At 41.5% G+C, this 19378-nt stretch overlaps 1 protein-coding gene across 3 annotated transcripts in view; it reads right to left on the reverse strand.

Annotated features, from left to right (window-relative positions):
- The window catches only part of PLEKHM3 (pleckstrin homology domain containing M3), a 107344-nt gene that overhangs the window by 14371 nt on the left and 73595 nt on the right, over positions 1–19378 (reverse strand). For 2 of the 3 annotated variants that reach the window (XM_084818879.1, XM_084818870.1), the window contains one exon: positions 15285–15348. In XM_084818879.1, coding sequence (XP_084675005.1) covers positions 15285–15348 — 64 coding nt within the window. Of the gene's footprint in view, positions 1–15284; positions 15349–19378 lie in introns of those variants that run through there. The other variant, XR_014785595.1, reaches the window with a different exon arrangement.

Below are 19378 nucleotides of genomic sequence, written 5' to 3' on the forward strand. Positions count from 1 at the left end.
TTGAGGATATTCTTCCCTTAAGAATGGCTACAATATTTTGACTTAATTATATGGATAGAAGTATGTTTATTCAGTTCCACAACTGAATGGAACAGAAAAGAAAATACTGAAGAAAATGACAGTGGACATAGTTGGCTCTCAGTAGTGTAGCAAGGGGATTCTCACAGAAGTCTTACACCCGATCCAATACTCTTTGTCTGTTGCACACTGGACACTGGATTAAGCTGCTAATCCCAGGGACTACAAAGGTCTTGCAGGCATAAGGATACAGAAAAACATATAGGGCCATTTTAGGATTCATTAAGGCACATATTGTCAAGGTATGTGAAACATCAAAGGAGGTTGGCTAAAGACTAGAAGGACTTGTCCTCTTAGCTGGATCAATGTGCACATTATTCAACACAAGCTGGAAGATGTTTCAGTTGATCTAATGTTTTCCCAAGTTCGGTCAATTAAGCAGTAGCTCACAGCATTCAGTGTTGAACTATTATAGATTGCTAACCCAGATGAACAGTTTTAGTATTATCATAAAAACGTAGACATCATCTGCCCACCAAACTTTATTCAAAATAACAGAATGAGCTCAAGCAGAACTATACTGTGAGATAAGATACGGTCCATCTGTATCTGTATATCTATATCTATACGAATATCTATATCTATCAATAAGGGACATGCAATGGCCCCAGTACATGGAAAGCAATATTTTAATGTTTGCTTAAAGGTGTCAGATTTCTATGTCCACCCTCAAATATTCAGAGCTAGCATTATTTTTGTTTCAAGCTATATGCTACCATACCCAATATTTTGAGAGTCCGGTAACCAATGTGATAATGATAAACCTCAAAGCAAAACCTGGAAACACGAATTCCATTTGAATGTTTACCTCAATTATACTAAATGTATTTCTGCAGGCTACAGCCTAAACTACTGCACAGATGTGAAATGGAAAAAATGTAGGCAGGAAAGGAAGTTCATGGGAATCGCTTGGGTGGCTGCCACGGAATGGAAATGCTGAAAAGCGTTCATTCTTGTAAGAACATCTGTGGCAGCAGGAAGCAGAAATGTTATTGCTAGCTGTGCAGATCGGACATCTGTTTGTGTTGTAGGGAAAGGTGATGCTCTTATTGTGTCCTGCTATAGGAAGAGTCCCTTACACTGGACCTTAAACAATTCATAACGGTCACTACGCAAAGGTGTGATTCAAGGCCAGGACTCTGCTACCGTTATAACAGACTGTTCCAGTCAGGACTGTGAGCAGTTTTTAAAAAACTCTTCCTTAATTAATTTTGGCAATGAGGGTCAAAAGTCTAAACTGGTTAAGGGGAAATGATGTTCAACAAAAATGAGCAAACAAGCAACAGCAGATATGTTAGTGCTGGGACATACGCTTGTGGATTAATATAAACAGAGAAGTCAAGGCCTGAACCAAGGGTACCAGAACTACACATCAAGAAAAGTAATGTCCTGCACTACATTGTTTACATTCAGGCTTAGTGTACTGCCAATAGGCTTTAATAATAATAATAATAATAATAGCAGCACAGATTTGCATAAACATCACTTTTGCATACTTTATTAAGAATGCAGCATTGAAGGTTTTGCAAGGTCTGGCTTCATTGGGAAAGGAAGATTGGCAGCAGGAGGAAAGATAAGTGGCAGCAGAGGTGAATGGGTAGGGTAACACTTTTACAGTCAGTGGGGGAGGGACTGGTTGCCAAGCAGTTTATGAAAATTCTGACCAGTGGACAGAATAGGTTTTTAGCACTTGTATGATTGTAGCCAATTGCCTCTAGCTAGGGGCTGCTTGCTGGTACCTGAAGATAAATGCAACAGGTGCCTCTTGGCCTTGCAAGCAAGTGCGTGGGCACAGGGCCACTAACTGCATGCATCACCATTTACAGTGTCGCAGATGAGGACAAAATAAAACACTGGAATGCACTGGGAAGATTCGAAATAGTCCAGCTGATGGGATCTGCCAGCGCTAAACACATTGGGCTAGCAGGAATGACTGCTAATGCAATGGGAGAGTAGTGCTTGCTAGCACAACCCAAGAAACTACCTAAAACTACCACTTCTGGAATGGGACAAATCAGTGGAACTCCCTTCCACCACCTACGCTGATTTGTCCCATTCTGGAAGTAGTAGATTATGGTTGAACTAGCAAGTGCTACTTTCCTGTTGTGCTAGCAGTCATTCCTGCTAGCACAGGGGAAGTACCAGATACTGCCCAATGTGTTTAATGGGTGTTGTTTAAAATTCAAGGAGAGAGAATCTGGAGGCATTTTGACAGCAACTGTTTGATCCTGGAAGATGGATGATGTGTTCTACTTGGATTAGTGAAGATGACTAGCAAGTCAGAACGTGTCTAGCAACTGATGTGTTTCTGGTTGTTGTTTTTAAACAAACCTGTTGTTGATGAGACTTCTACATTCGTAATTTCACCTATGTGTATTTCTAAAATGGCAAATGTGAACTTTATTACTTTCTGGAAATGTTTTACATGGAAAAGAGGAAAAGAAATATATGAAATAAATACATTAAAATGCTTCCACATTATTAAAGCTTAAAGTTGATAACTGTAAGATGCAGTCCCTAAACACATGTACTAAGGAGTACACCCCATTGAGCCAAATGGGACTTACTTTTGAGAAAGCACGCTTAGGGTGAAACTGTCAAACAGTTCTAGTTTTATAGATATATAATAATCAGCAATACCGTATTTAATATATGTTTTACATGGGAAAACATTTTAATAGGATGTTGTGACTTTTATTAAACCTGTTTTGCAGAATTCTGTACTTTAGCTCTCAAGTATAATGTGGGATTTATTTGCCTCCTAGTTACTATAATATACTTGCCTCCTAGTTACTATAATGCAATCTTTACTCCTGCAAGGCAGAGGTACTATATACTGCTCAGAAACACACCTAGAACTGCTATTTTCAAATATAGTGCACTGGAAAAATCAGAACAAATAGCCACTTTAGAAAGGCCTTGAGGAAGTCTCACTGAAAGCTGTACTATGCAAAGAACATTATCTCTGAATTTTCGCAATCTATTAGGCATACGCCTAATATAATCAGAGTACAACTAGAGAGCTAAATCAATACATGGTGAGAACTTCTGGGGAAAAAACAGTGACGGCAAGAAAAGATTGTGCCTATATTTTCTGAATATGAGTGTAATCATGTTCGGTGTTATTCTTGCACAGGTTCTACTGAAATCAGAAGCATAACTTTGGGCAGAAATGTATCTTAAATAAGCTTACTAACCCACCACTTTTCCTCATCATAATCAACCACAGCGATATGTTTAGAATATGTTAAATGCTACAATCATTATTTTAAGAATCACATGGCCAATCAAAATTGTATAGCTGCCACAGGCAGGGAAATGTTTCCATGTTGTGACAGCTCCACATGGGCACCATATTGCTTGACAGTCACTCTGAAGCACACAAATCAGCCCAATTCCCTGGAAAGACTCCACACCAGCACCAACAGCCACCAGGGATGAGCACAGCTCTGAAAAGTCATACTCCCTGTAGAAAGAAGGAGATGCAATGGATGTGGTGATCAGCTTTCAGATCTTAGGCCACTGCCTGGAGACACCACCACACAGAAGAACTTCCAGTGAAGTACATGGATTCCATCATGTTTGACCTGGCCTTTGTTTGACAACTTTTCTCAGAAATAGGGCAATGTGAAGCCAAGAGAGAAGTAACTAGGCACAAAGCTACTCAGTAATTTAATGACTGAGCTTTTTAACCCAAATTACCCTGTCCACTGAACTAATGCTTCAGCTACCAACAGACTGACTCTCTCTCTCTCTCTCTCTCTCTCTCTCTCTCTCACAGGACCAGTTTAAAAATACAGAGCTTTAAAAATACCCCAGAAAGGTAACCAATCCAAGGCCTGCCATCAAAAGATAAATAGGCAGGCAGAAATAAGTAGAATAAAACATCTATAACAGCTAGAATATTCAGTTCCACAAATCTTCGGTTCTTAGATTGACACTGTTTTGTTAGCTCATAGATGATTTCACTTCAGGGCATCTAACCTTGAGGTACATATCTCCCAGAAAAGGCAAATGTAGTTTAATAAACAGGGGTTAAGCGTGCATTTACCCTCTTTAATTTTAATGAGGCTGCACTATATTGTGTGGGGTTGCAGGCTAGAGTTAATAATTGAAGCTAAAGAGGCAAAAAAGCTTACATACCAAGGTGCTATTACCACTGGGAAGACAGTGCATGCGTACAAATATCTTGTGACCCCCTTGTAAATCAGCATGTTAATCATTATCATCATATTGATGATAAGGCTCTTTATAAGTCAACACAGAGGCTGTAATTTCAACCGTCCATTCACGATCTGAATTATTTCCGTGAAGATAACGTTTGTTAAGGAACAGGTCTCTTCAAAAATACCGGCTCGCTTGTTAACTCCTTTTTACATCATGGGAGTGTTGGATTTGGAAACAGGCTTGACAATAGCCTTATGGAGGTGTCTGCATACACATGTGAGGGCTATAACAGTGTAGGGAGGGGTGTGCATGTCATCCCCACCCCCATGTCCCCAGGCATGCAGGCTCCTCCAAAGACCTTTGCACTTTTGATAAGGTAGGGTTCCCAAACACGGGGAGGTGTGTAAGTGTATTCAGTTGAAAGCTCTTACAAACCATCTTCAGACCTTCCTTAGTGCTAAACATGCAACTGTCTTTAGAGGAGCTGAGCGCCGGGAATGTTGGGGCCGGGCTTCCATGTGCACCCCCACTGCACATTTAATCCTTGCATGTACAGGCTGAACATCAGCACGGGGCTCCTATTTATGTATAGCTGATTAGGGTTAGACCTGAGGACTTGTCCTGCCAGTGGATGCTAAGCAACCACGTCAGCCATAGAGCTGATGTTTTGCTAGGCCCAGTAGAAGCAGCAGCATGGATTGTGGTGGCCTACCACACATTCTGCCACTTTTCCAAGACTGGAACTGGGATCAGTGGCCATACAAGACAGAATAGTGTGATGTATGTAGAGCTGAGCAAAGGAAGAAGTGGAAGAATTGGGGAAGTGTGTGGAACATCATGAGAAGAGGTGGTGGTGTACAGCCAAGGCCTACATAGGACTTCCCTTGACCTACTGGCAGCCTCGGGAATGAAAACAATAAGACACAAAGATTTAATAAAGAGAACATTAATATTTCCAGCAACACCACTGCCCATCTGTCCTATAGCACTGCGGTGCAACTGATGGGTCTGGATATGAGAGGCTGAGCTTCAAAATTTCATTGCACTACTATAAAGCTTTCTTGTTAGTCTTGGAGCAAGTCATTATGTTGCACCTTCACCTACCTCACAAAAGAACAGTTGCAAGGACAAAATGAGATAAGAAATGTATGGCACCTAAATGCATGGCACTACTATATGCTAAGCCAACTTTAGTAGTTTAAAGTATTGTGCAAATTGTCAGTTTGCTCACAATTGTGCACCAAGTCCAAGATATCGGAGCAAAGATTGATGGCTTTACTGGGCTTGGTGTCTTCTTACAATATTTAGATCATGGTCTTAACTCCAACTGTTTTAAAAGGACTGAAGACACCATGCTTATACATTGTTGGGGCTTGTACCCTGTAGCAGTGTTTTCTGCCTATTTGGCTGGAGGGATCCACTCTTGTCCTGTGTGCCCCCATCCTCTTCGCCTATGCCTCAGGTATACAGTGGGTTCAGTAGTACCCAGGTACTCCTCCTCTTGCTGTGTCTCGGCTCTGCTGCCTGAAGTAAGAAAGAAGGGTTGTTTCCACCTAAGCAGCTTCCCTTCCTCCCTCTCTTAAAGATGGCACAGGAAGGTGGATGCTAGAGAGGTTTCCCACCTCTCACAAGTCACCTGGAGCCTACAAAGCTGAACTTTGCTGAACTTCAGGCCTGTGGGCCAAATCCAGCCCTCTGGGGTTCCCCAGAAGACCACGCCCCTTCCCCTGGTCCCACCCCATTTCCCTATGACCAATGATCATTGGGTGGTTTCCCGGGTTTTGGATGGTTTTTCCTGTTCCAAAAGGTAGAATCCCCCTCCTAAAGCTCAGATACTGGCAATAAGAACTTTAAGCTAAAATATGCTGGTATTTATGGTATTTTGATTCACCCATTTGGCCCCACCCTTTTGCCTTCAGCCCCATCCACCACAGGAATGCGGTCCCTGGGAGCTTCTCCGAAAATGAACTCGGCCTTCAAGCTGAAAGAGGTTCAACACCCCTGCTGTAGAAAACCAAGCTGCATCCCCATTGCCCTGCCAGTGGGGCCATGGCAGCCTCCAACCTCCCTCCTGACTCCTCCACCCATGGAGCCACCACTCAGCCAGCTCTCTTTCGGGCTCCCTGGCACTTCAGCAGTGTAAGCCTTAGCCAGGGAACCCATCCAATCTCCCACCTGTTGGTAAGGGGTGTGCAGTCAGGGCCAAACACTAACAGCAACAGGAGTGCAGTTTTTGCTTTTTAAGGGTCTTCTTAAGGATAAAGCAACAACTTTTTCAGATAAGGAAACTTCAGTCAGCAACCTGATGATCAATCACCCTTTCTTGCCCTGGTACGGACTTTCCCATTGTTGCTATGTAATTGGAGTGAATACTAAACTTCATTCACCTCTGATCATACTGCTGCTTGTACACCCCAATATCTGAAGTTGAAACAAAGGCAAGATGGCAAAGGCAAGACAAGAGCCCTATGTTATCTTGGAGCACTCTGATTCAGTTTCAACTCTGGTCAGCCTAAATAGAAGCCTATGATGATATAAACAAAATGGAGGCTAAAGCACATTAAAGCTTTCTTACCTTGCCTTGTTTGAATGTAATGCTAAACCATGGTTTAACATCACAAGGATGAGCCGCAGTGAAATTTGGGCTTGTATGTGGCCTCTGGCGCACCTGAGGATGACCTCAGAAGTTTTAGATTAACCACAGCTTGTTCTGACATCTGAACTGGGACAAGCTGTGACTAACCTTAACTACGATTTTCAAAAAGAACCCAGCTTCAAACCATGGGTTATGAAGCTGGCTTGTTTTAATAATCCATAGTTAAGATTTGGACATAACACTAAACTGCGGTTAATCTATTATGGAAGCTAAAGGTTCTGATTGCCTCCTCATAGCTGCGCCAGAGAAGGCGAGGAGAGGGGAAGCACGCAAGTCAGAGGTGCGCTGTGGCTTGTCCTTGTAATGAGAATGCAGCCAATTACAGATAATTATTACAGATAATTTTACACTGCTCTTCAATCATAATTTAGTTATACAGTAAGCTTTAGACAGGTTATAACACGTTTTTAAAAGAGAAATTAAAAGTAGATTGATTAAACATAGGTTTACTCACCTGCACTATCTACTTGCAGTATCTACTTGCTATTTGTTCTATACACCACCTTCAGGAATCTCTTCTAAGCACTTCATATTACGTTATGGCCTTCTGTCGAATCAGATGCATTTTCCTCTAGAAAACAGGCTAACACGGGAACCAAAGTATTCTATATGTGAAACTCAACTCCCTCCGCTTTTTGGAATTTGACAAGAGATAGCGCAAAGCCAGCTCCTCCTTTGTAATTTGAAAGGATCTATTGTCTGTGGCAAGGTGAGGGGCGGGGGGAAAGGGGCCCAAACAGCATGTCCCAGTATCCACGGAAATTTCAGGTGCACCTGAAGGTCAAATTAAAACAAATGAGGGAGCCTCCCCCTTTAACCCTAAGTTCAGTATAAAGAATGTGAGTTGAAACAGTGGATGCCAGCAACACCACAGTAAGCTCCACGACGCAATGGCTGTGCCAAAGCCTCTGCCTTCACATTCACCATTTCATACCCTGTGGCTCCCTTTCTTCTTCCTCTCAAGATGTTTAGGCTTATGCTGGCAGCCTGACATGTGATTTCTGTCATCCTCTGGGGGTACTGCCAAACTTGTTAGAAGGCTGAATTATAGATGTTTCTCAAAGCATTTAAAAAGGCGGGGGGGGGGTAGGTGAAAGGCTGCATTAGTCAAACAAGTTTTGAAAATGTCAGGATCCTGCAAGGCAGAGAAAGGAAGACAATTCCCTTAACTTAAAGGTATTTAAGAAGTGCATACCAGAGCTGCATGCAGATTTTGTATTTTGATCATTGTGTTAGTCTAAATCTGCACTGCAGTTTTGTTTTATTTTCATATGGTTTCATTAAGTTGTATTTATTATTGTGATTTTAATTTTGATAATAAGCCATATTGAGGACTTGCATACTGGAAAGGCAGGATAGAAAGATTTGTTTTAAAGAAAGAAATCCAAGAACAGCGACACCCCTTCCACAGAGAGAAACCACCAGAATTTTATAGCAATTGTGTTTGCTTGCTCAGGTTTCTTTCTTTTGTTAGTTTTAAAAGAAGGAAGTTGGAAAATGAGTAATAAAAATATAAAATTAACTACTACTGTTCTCTGGGTGTCCTAAACTTGCAGGATAAACGAAAGGAGAAGTATTTGGTCTGCACAGTAGGGTCTTGCTGCCACTCAGTTTAATCTACACTCTGATGCAGCCGTACAGAATCTCAGCTCAGGAGCCTTTCAAATCAGCATCCTTCGGGGCTGCTGCAGCATCTTTAAAAAATGCTTGTTTGCAAAGTACAAGCAATCACAATAGTGACCTATAATACCAGAGAGTTTTTACAGCAATCCTAGACATGTCTACTTAAAAGTTAGTCCCACTGAGTTCAATTGGGCTTCCTTGCAGGTAAGTGGGGACAGGATTACAGTGCAAGGCTCATTGGGCTAGTATGGGAATTGCAACGCTACAGAGTGCGCCGTGCACATTTGACCTCTTTTGACTTCACTATGTATGTGGACCAGGTGTCCTTTTTACAGCTGGGTGGGCTTCCGCTGGCTACATTTGATATTCGAACTCACATCCTTCAGCGATGCAGTCAAGTGATCTAAACTGGGAAGCCAAATATTGCAACTTAGTATACCAGCATAAACAGTCACTTGCTAGGTTACTTGTCATGAGAAAGTATCTCCACAGATGATTAAACATGGAGGTGCAACCATTTCCAAAAGGTGCTTTTTCCTCTTTTCCTTTTGGGCCAGAAATTATTTACTTATATAGGTAAATGCAGACCAGTAGGCATGCAAGTAAAAGTTTCTGTGAGCTAGTAACTTCAGTGAATTTATTTGCAAGGTTGCATTACCACAGACAAACAATGAGCTCTTATCTATCCCTATCCAGTAATTCCTAGAACAATTTAATTAAAAAAAAATACTATACAACTTATAGTGCAATCCTCAAAACTTAAGCTCACCTGAGGTCAATGGGAATCACTCTGAGGTGTATGTACAGGATTGCAGCATCAGGGTGCAACCCTATGCATGTTTTAGAATTTTTTCTGTCTAAACAGGCATAGGTTTGCAGCCACAGAGCACATATTTTCTACACAATAAAGGAGGGGGTTCTACCCTTAAGGGCGGCCTAACAATAATTTTAAATAAGTAAATAAATAATGATTTCCATTTCACAAGAGACTGGAATAGTCCAAAGAAATAAAGCACACAGACATTTGGGGGTTTTGTGAGAGGCTTGTTTCTTGACTCACCTCACTCAGGGGTTTCTGCAACAAGGGAGGGTTACAGTGAACATATGGCCAACAAGGAAAGGAGATCCTCTGTTACCATAATTTTGTTTTAATGCTTGTTAAATCTGAATACTGCTACTTTATCTTCATATGTGAACAAATAAGGGAGCAAGAAGGGGACGGGAGAACTCTATGCATTAGCAACCTGGCGAGACTGTATAGCTGGTTGCACTCATTATGGAGTATGCTGGGAGAACTTGTTTTATTTCATTTTTTATTATTATTAAAGTATCTCTCTGTGACTGGGAAGTGGGAAAGGGAAGGAACGACCACTTATTTCTTTGGTTAAAGCTCAGGCCTGCTGAGGCACTCCCATTTGCACCCACAGTGCTTTTTAAATCATGAGAGGAATAAACGGTATTAGTAGTAATTGGACAGCTTTACCAAAATTAAGTTTCTTTTGCTTCACACCTTCTCTTTTGTACTATACTACTCTATTCATGGAGAACACAAGCATTAAAGGCTATTATGTAGTGGATTGATCTTGGACTGTCCTATAATTACACTGCAAAAACGAGCACCTAGAGCAAAACACCTGTTCATTCTGCAGCTTTTAAATTCACCTTGCATATCACATTCCCTCAACTGCACCAACACAAGGAAAAGTTGGTTTTTTGGGTATTAAAATAGAAAAAACGCGTGACATATAACCACTTATATAAAGCTTATTCAACTACATGTTCAGACCTACAGAAAGTGGTACCTGCAATATTACCATTCACTGCTGGTTTATTATTTATAAGCAATGCCATCCTGTACATGTCTACTCAGAAGTGTTCCACTGAATTTAATGAGGTTACTCCCAGGTACGTGGGTAAGGATTGCGGCCCAAACCATACTGGAAACCGCATATATGGGACAGTATCCAACGGTGTCATTCTGCAAACTCAAATAAAGCTAGCAGAACTATGCCGAATCCTTCTGTTGTGCAAGCAGTTGCACCTTACGCTTGAGCAAGTGGTTGCACAAGCATAATGCCCAACCAGCTGCACAAGTGGCTGTGCAAGCATTAATATGGAACTGCTTGTGCAAACTTATCTTTAGTTGGATTCTCATCTTGTGCATGGTTCAGAACCTAGTTTCTGCTAGTGCAACGACATTTGTGCTAGTGGAATGACACAGTTGGATGCTGCTCATGGTCTTAAAAGCACTTTATGCCTGAAAATAAACAGTACAACAATTGGTAGATATATTGCTAGCACAACAGGATGTGCCTTACCTTTAAATTCAGAAATCATTCTAAATTTAAAGATAGTGTAAGAATGAAACTCACCCACTAACTCAGAATACATTAACAGCAGCTAAAATATTGGTAGCTTCCAAATGGAAGACAGTAGGCACTTCTGAACAATAATGGCTCTGCAAGCTATAGTCTATAGGTAAATTGGTTACAGGCGCAAACCTATCCCGATGCTTGTATGCCTCTGAACTTGGAGGCTTACGGGCATCCACTGCAGAGTGGGAGGAGTGGCGTAAGCGATCTTCATCTCTACACTCCCCCCACTCTGAATTTTGGCTAGATGAGTTTTTTTGCCCATCTGTGGAGGTGGAGGGAAGGAGGCTGGAGAGGCCTGGGGACGCTTCATAAGCTGGCCTCTCCAGTCCCTTTGCCTCTCCGCCCACAGAAACACCCCCTTTCCCTCCTCTCCGAGGTCGCTTTTGTTATGGTGTTCTCCAGTAAATTATTGGATGCACTGTCATGATTTAAGAGATACAAGGTACATATGCCATACTTTGCTAAGACGAAAAGCTGTTTAATAACACATTGTATCTTTTTAAAATTCTGTACTTGAAAGATTATGGACCATCAGTGTGTAAAGCCTAAATATATAATGGATATATATGATAATTTAAAAATTAATAAAATACTTTAGGAATCCATTGATCTGTGGAACCAAGATCAAGCTGAAGAAACTGTGTAGATATATCCAAGGAGATTGTTATAGTACAAGCATCAACATAATATAAATATTTGATGTTTTTGAAGAAAATTTAAAAGATAAACAGTATTCATGCAAGAGTGCTAACAGAAAAGTACAATAAAGACAAGGGTCCCAAACTAGTAATAGTCAGTCATGTTTAAGTCCAACTGAAAGTGATGAGACAAGTTAGTGACTAAGTTGTGTTCCATTAATTTTTTTATATGAATTAGGTTTGACTCATGTTCACGACCAATACCAAAAAGGCCTGGATGCCTGCATGATATTGACTGCAATTGTGAGGGCCAAATCTGGCTGCAAACATAGAAGCTGGCAGCTACCATGGAATCCTAAGGAAATAGCAAGTTTATATGCATTTTGGCTTGCGGGGGGAAGAACCTGTTTCTGCACTATTGTCCACATTCTTACAGTCTAGGAACCCCCAGCTCGCAAGCCAGATAAGGCCCGTGGAGGTTCCCCATCTGGCCCAGCAGCTTCGTCCCCTGGCTACCACCACCCCCACAGAGGAAAATGCTCTTAAAATCAGAGCACTGAAAAGGGTTCCTTTTCGCAGTACTTGGCAGGGGAAAGCACTTAACTCCAATCAGCTGCTTTTACTTTTGGCCAACACTGGAATGCGGTTCCCGAGAGCTCCTCTGATATGGAATTTGGCCCTTGGCTGAAAAAGGTTTGTCATCCCTGATCCTGAGTGAGAGTATAGCATCCTATGAGCTTTCTACAAGTTAGAGAATGGAACTTCTTCAGAGCAGAGCCGGCCATAGTCTCATTCAATAGCTTCCTGTCCCTTTGATTTTATGTAGGCATTGCCCCACCCACATTTTTATGAGTTCTTGCCCTACTTCCTCTAATGTGTGTCCTAAAAAGGAAAATTGTCTCCAGATTCTACAAAAACATCACACAAAACCATTCTTTTTGCATACTTTATTGAATCTTTAAAAAAATATTAGGGATTAATTGAAATGTATTTTCTTTTTCAATTGCAGAATTCCACACTTCCTGAATAAAGGCCTGGCTGGGGGAATCCAGGAGGTCCTAGTCTTGTTTTTTCAGACGTACAACCCTTCTTTTGTAAGATGCCTTCATTTTGACAGAAAATACACAATCCCATTTCAAACTTAAGAAGTAATGACATGAGTTTGGGGGTGGGGGAGTGGAAGATGCTCTAGGCTGATAATAAGGATCCGGCCAGATTAAAAGCAAAATCCAATTTAACCTCACCCCAGCAGCACTGAAAGTAATTGAATTACACGATGAAAGGTTTGGGGTGCAGCGAGGGAGGGAAATAATGTAAATGTGTATCAGCACAATGCAATCTGTCAAAGGAGCAACAAAATAAATGAACGTAATATGGCTCTTGCAACCCCACACCGCCACTGCCACCTCCCTGGCCCCTCCCAAGAACAATTTGAGAAGCTGCTGATTGCTTCTTAAACTTCACTATCAATATTTGGAGCTAAGCAACTCACAAGGCATTGGAGCTTAACACACTGGCATCTGGGGAAGCAGACATTCCCAATTGAAGCCGCTTGCTATTCAGAAGCTTATTTACAGCAGGGCTGGGCAAAAGGTAGACTGGGATCTACTGGTAGATCTTTGGGTGATTTGTAATCAGCTGGGAAGGGTTTCTGACTCCCAATTACTTTACAATAGCAACAAGAAAATGATTTTCCCCACCCAAATTATGTTGCTGAGATGAAGAAAGCTTGGGGAAACCACTACCAGGAGTGTACTTTGGTGTGAAAGGGCTGTGACCTCTGTTCGGTTCTGTTACTGAAAACAACTTCCTCGGCTCAGAATGTGCTCAGTGGGACTTTGGTCTTTATGTCTTTTTTTTGCATCTGGCTCTGGTTGGCAGATCTCAGGGTTCTAGTAAAATATAAAGTAGCTCCAACAACCCTGATATCTGCCCACGCCTGATTTAAAGAACAAAGCACTGGCTTGTACAGAAAGTATCACAGACTTTCTCTCTGGCCATACCTTTTAGGGGTGAGTTTGTTCCCACCTCATAAATCTTTCATTCGGCAGAAAAACAAGGCGTGCGGTGATGGCTCCCCTCATGCTCCCTGTCTCTCTGCAGAATGGGACTCTCAACTGCTGCTGGGAACCCAGTTCTGTTGGGAAACAAGGCTCCCCACATGCCCTGTTTCCCAGCAGAATCACTGGAATTTCAGCAGCAGCCACTTCCGCTGCCATCAGGGGAAGGATGTGGTCCCCACAGGGTTCCTGGGTGTGGGGGGAACATGGCCCTTCAAGCCCCAGACGTTGCCCACCCCTTCCCTACAGAGTGCTTCATATATCACAACCCATGTGGAGAGGAGGCCATCACAAGCCACTTCCACAATACGGACAGTAAAACATTTAATAAGCAACTTGGAGCATTTTGTATCATGCATCTTGATCAACCCGAACACTTGGTTTCAGAAACCTCTGCAACAGCCATGCAAGATGGGCCAATATGATGATCTCCAAGTTACAGATGAAGAGCTGAATCTAACAAAATGGTTGCCCTGCCTGAGGCACCGTATGGAATTCAGAGATGAGATTTGAACTAGGCTCTTCCTAGCTCACAGCTCAACCTCTTATATTAGCTCTCATTTGTAAGACTCTTATCAAGCATGCTAGCACATTTGCCCAACAGACATTTATCCTCTTCAGTCTTACTCAGTTAAGGACCCTCCCAAAAAGGCTTTGGCTCATTCTGCATTTTCTTCTAACTTTAAAAAATCATTGTCTGCAAAGGAAAGCAAGGGGAGCATTTCCATTATGTTATGGACAGACAAACATTAACAAAAAACGTCTAGCTAGTTTCAGACCTCATGTCTGGCATTCACCACAGCCAAGGCAGATTCCATGTAAAATGTGTGAAATTCAGCCTTAAAAAAAAGGTAAAGGTGTCCCCAACCAGTCGTGTCCAACTCTAGGGTGCGGTGCTCATCCCCGTTTCTAAGCCGAAGAGCCAGCGCTGTCCGAAGACGCTTCCGTGGTCATGTGGCCGGCATGACTGAACACCGAGGTGCACGGAATGCTGTTACCTTTCCGGCCGAGGCGGTACCTATTTATCTACTTGCAATTTCTTGCTTTCGAATTGCTAGGTTGGCAGAAGCTGGGACTGAAGACGGGAGCTCACTCCGTCACGCAGCACTCGGGTCTCGAACTGCTGACCTGCCGACCTTCCAGTCTACAGTTCAGCAGCCTTAGGGGTTTTTAATTTGGTTTAGAGTCCTACAGTATTGTTCAATGGACAAATTGAAGCTGTATGTCTTCCTAGTGCCTTACTCTGTTATTGTTAAATGGACAAATAAAGCAGTTTGTTAGAAGTTACTGTATAATCCCATACACTCACCAACAGGCACGGCCTACCACTGTTTCTTGTTGCTTCTCTTCAGCACCATGTAATGGTGTCTGGGGTTGAGTTGCATAAAGACTGCAAATAGTCAAGTCAACAACCTGTAGTTACAAGTCACAGACCCTGCCCCCACCCCCTGAATTATTTCTGCAGACACCCATGTTAATAGTAATAAAGAATTATAACTAATGGGTAAAAATAAGCAAGCTACAACTAAGATATTGTCTTAGCTGTTATTTGGGGAAGGCTTGAAATATTTTCTTCTTGGCCTAGGAAAGCTCACCAAGACATAGCTTGAGAAAATCTGAGCTGGAGATACACACACACACACACACACACACACACAGAGTATCTGGACAAACTGAAGTCACTTACCTGCTGGAGGTCAGCCAGGGAATACAGGTGGATCTGCTGAAAAAGATATTCCCTGGGGAAAATTCTTGAAAAAAAAGAAAAAGTAGTAGTAAGTATTTGCATAGTATTCAAAATACAAAATCTTCTTTGAGACTTTCTGTGAGATAACAAAACATTCTGTGTCACTTTAAAGATTAACAAATTTTGCTATAGCATAAGATTTCATGGACTAGAGTCCACTTTATCAGATTCGTGGAGAGTGATCGCAGTTGCCAGAGGGGTGCGTGTGTTTGTTGCATGCATGGGAGCGCACACATATACACACATGCAGGTGTAAAGCAACTAGCTTGTTTGTCTGTACACAGAATAAAAAATGCACACAAATCTGTCATCAGAAATAGCAATATCCATAAACCAGTAGGAGAGTACTTCAACTTACCAGGACACTCTATTACTTATTTTAAGATGGCCATATTGAACAAAGGAGCTTCAAAGGGAAACTCCACTGTGAAACTGCTGAATGGGAACTTATCAAAATGTTCAATTCTATTCAGTTGGATCTAAACAGAGACAATAGTTTCCTCTCCCTCTACAGGTGTCAGGCACACTAAAATGATTGTGTTATCACTAGTTACTGCTGCTGTGAAGGGCATTTTGCATACATTCAAGCTGTAATTGAATGCCTCAAACACTACTTTTTGCATTCCATTGCTGTGCAACTCCAGCCTTTATATTTTTCCCTTTATACCCATGTGTGTGTGTACACACACACACACCCCCTAACAAAAGAGGATCACACTTCATGTATCTAATGAAATGGACTGTAGTCCACAAAAACCTATGCCCTAATAACATTTGTTAGTCTTTACAGTGCTACAAGACTCTTTGCTGTTTTTGCTGCACCAGACTAACACAGCTATTGCTATGGAAAATCCTGTAAGATAGTGAAAACATTAAATTCTTTAGCCTCCATTGGAAAACAAATCTTCAGTCTCTGCCTCAAATTTTAAAGCATTATTTTGGATAATGATAAAGTAATGCAATCTGCCTTTATAACATTATGGGCGGCTATTTCTTTCTCTCATAGGAAGAATTAATACAGCAAATCTTCTGCAGCTGAGACTGTACCCCTTCATCCACTTTCACCGTATCCACCTGAACAGTAACTTCAGTGTTAACTATGTGCAATGTCAACACATACAGCTAGTTCCATTGCGATTTAACTGCTCTTGTTTTGCTTATCTCTTCAATGTGCATTTCTCACTGGTACAGCTATCCTGCACATTATGGAACTGTGGTGGAGCAACTTGGAAATTCACACTGCAGTTACTATTTAATGTTTATATAGCAATTTTTCTAAGTACTCAAAATACCTTACATATTGACCTGCTTCACACAACACAAGGGTGGTCAATAAGTCATGGTGGATTATTAACCACCCCCGTGTGTGCTGGTAGATTTAACTAATTACCCATGCTGGTCATGGCTTATTGCTCCATGTGAACCTGGCAAGGGTGGCTGGCTGGGGTGGTTAACAAACCACCCAGAACTCATGCTCTGTTGTAGGATTGCTGGGTGGTTTGTTAACTACCCCAGCCACCTACCCTCGCCAGGTTTGCACATAATGACAAGCTGCCGGGTGCTCCCCGCAATGGCTTGCATTTAAAAAATGTCAGCAGGTACGCAACAAAAAGCCCTGCGGGGAAATCACCCCACAGTGGCTTGTTGTTACGTGCGACCTGCCCCAGTGATATGGTTCGCATCATCACAGAGTGGTTAACAACCCACAGTAGCTTGTTAACCAACCAGCTCATGCCAGCCGGATATGTGGAATTACCCTTGCCAGCACAACTTCTTGTATTGTGCAAAGCTGGTGAGGGTGGCTTGTTGGAGTTGGTTACAAATCACAAGCGACTCTTATGGGGTTAATATGACACAAGAAGCTGCATCGGCAAGTTAATGATCACATTCACCTACAAGCTAATGATCACATTCGGAGCAGGGTGGTTAACAAGCCGCAGTAGCTTGTTAATCACCCTGCAATCATGCAAACCAGGCCATTATTGCAGTTAATTCTTACAACACTCCTGTAAGGTGGAAAGCATAATCCCTGTATTACAGATGGAGTTAGATGATCGCTAAGAAATAGAATGTCTGCTTTATCACCCAATAAATTCATGGTGGAGCTGAAATTTGAGTCAGCAACTTTTAAACATGTTATTGAACACTTCTACACTAGTGATGGATGAATCAGTCTATTTCTGGTCTATGTCACTTTTGCAGGTGTTCATTTATAAGACCTTTCCACCCTATTTCTGCATCAATCTGCGATTTATTTTTAAAAGGTGCATTTAAAAATGTCAATACGTGCTTTTAAATGCATTTTCTCTCAAAATATACGTGTTTAAATGTATTTGATGTACTCTTTGAGCAGAGAATTGCATTGGAAAAATCAGGAAGCGCAGAAGCCAGTGGATAACTAATGACATCTGGAGACAAAATCATGACAGCAAGGAGATGGGGGCAGTCTGCTCTAAGGAAATGCGGTCATCCTCATTAGTGGATGTGCAGTGCAACCCTTCACATGTCTAATGAAACTTACTCCCAGGTAAGTGTGTAAAGGATTGCTAATGTGATCCACCCATTAGTCCAGGAGATGCAAATGAGGTCAGTTCTTATTGCAATGAGCAAAAACTGAATTCCTCAAGCTACGCTTCACTCAACAATTCCTTATTGGAAGTATTTACTCTGAATCACAGAACTGCACCCACTGCCCCTAAGACATAAGCTCTCTTCTTTGGATGCTGAGGGATACTGCTGGAAGCTCTTTAAAATGGTTTAATATACAGTTTTAACTATTATTGTATATTATTATACAGTATAGTATATTAACTATTATATTAAATCTAACTATTACTGGTCAAGTATGATTACAAAAGAAGTGGTGCCTCTAGAGGTGATTCCAGCAGTAAATTAATACACACCATCTTTGTGGAATCCTGTTATTTCCATTTTATCCCAAAGTGCTGACAAATGCTAATACAAAGTTTGAAACTTCCCAGATACAAGGTTTATATACCCATTCACAAAATTCTTCAGCTTTAACATAAAATCCAAATGATTTCATTCTAAATTTGGTGTAACAGTGGCATTTCAATGGAACTTTAGATTTGATTAGCCAACACCTGTTAGTTTTGCCTCATTTTTCTTTGATTACTTTCTAGATAAACCATGGTCCACCAACTATGGGTTGGATCCAGAGTTTGCTCCTCCAATGAGAAAGGCAGGGGAGGGGAGTTAAAATTCATCATATATTTGTTAAGCACTATTTTAAAAATTCAGTGTGTTATTGGAAGAAGAAATATGCTCCAAACATGTATGACTGGCACTCAAAAGTTTGGGAAATTGCACGTCTGGATAAACCTACCAATTATATTTGCATATGGAGAGGCAGACAACAAGAAGATAGATTTATCATCATGTAGCTTATGTGTTTTTAAAAGAACATTAGCATTATACCAATAATTTGGAACCATGTATCTTATTTTCATCAATGTAATGTACATTTGCAAAGATTATTTAAATAAACAAGCAGCACACACCAACATGCAAACACGCACACAAATTTGCCTCTCAAATGACACATATGCCACAACATCGCAAGATTTCCTACAATTTAGTTCTGCAAGAACTCTCTCTCTCTCTCTCTCTCTCTCTCTCTCTCTCTCTCTGTGTGTGTGTGATGAAATGCAACCAATACATGCAGACTACAATAAAGCACATGATCAGCAGGAGAATAACATAAGAAAAGCATGCCTACTCCCATTACCATGGAAACTGGGACTGGGATAAAGCCTTAAAAACTAAGGCCTGCCTAATTTTGCTGGTTTTTTTATTTTTATGGAACTCCTATTTATTGTGGAAAGATGCCTTGTTCGTTTGTGATGGAAGCAAGCACCAGAATAGCCCAAGCCTATGACTGACGATAGCACTCCAAATGCATTATGAAGCTCCCCTCATCAAAATCAAAGAGAACAGAGGGCACTCAGTGCCATGAAGATCACGCACCTAATGGACAGAACCAGTTGCATCCAGGGGCTGAGTGCTTGAAAGGT

This window comes from Heloderma suspectum, chromosome 1 (genome assembly GCF_057233095.1).
Source record: "Heloderma suspectum isolate Gila_16-S chromosome 1, 16-S_ref, whole genome shotgun sequence".
Taxonomy (NCBI): Eukaryota; Metazoa; Chordata; class Lepidosauria; order Squamata; family Helodermatidae; genus Heloderma; species Heloderma suspectum.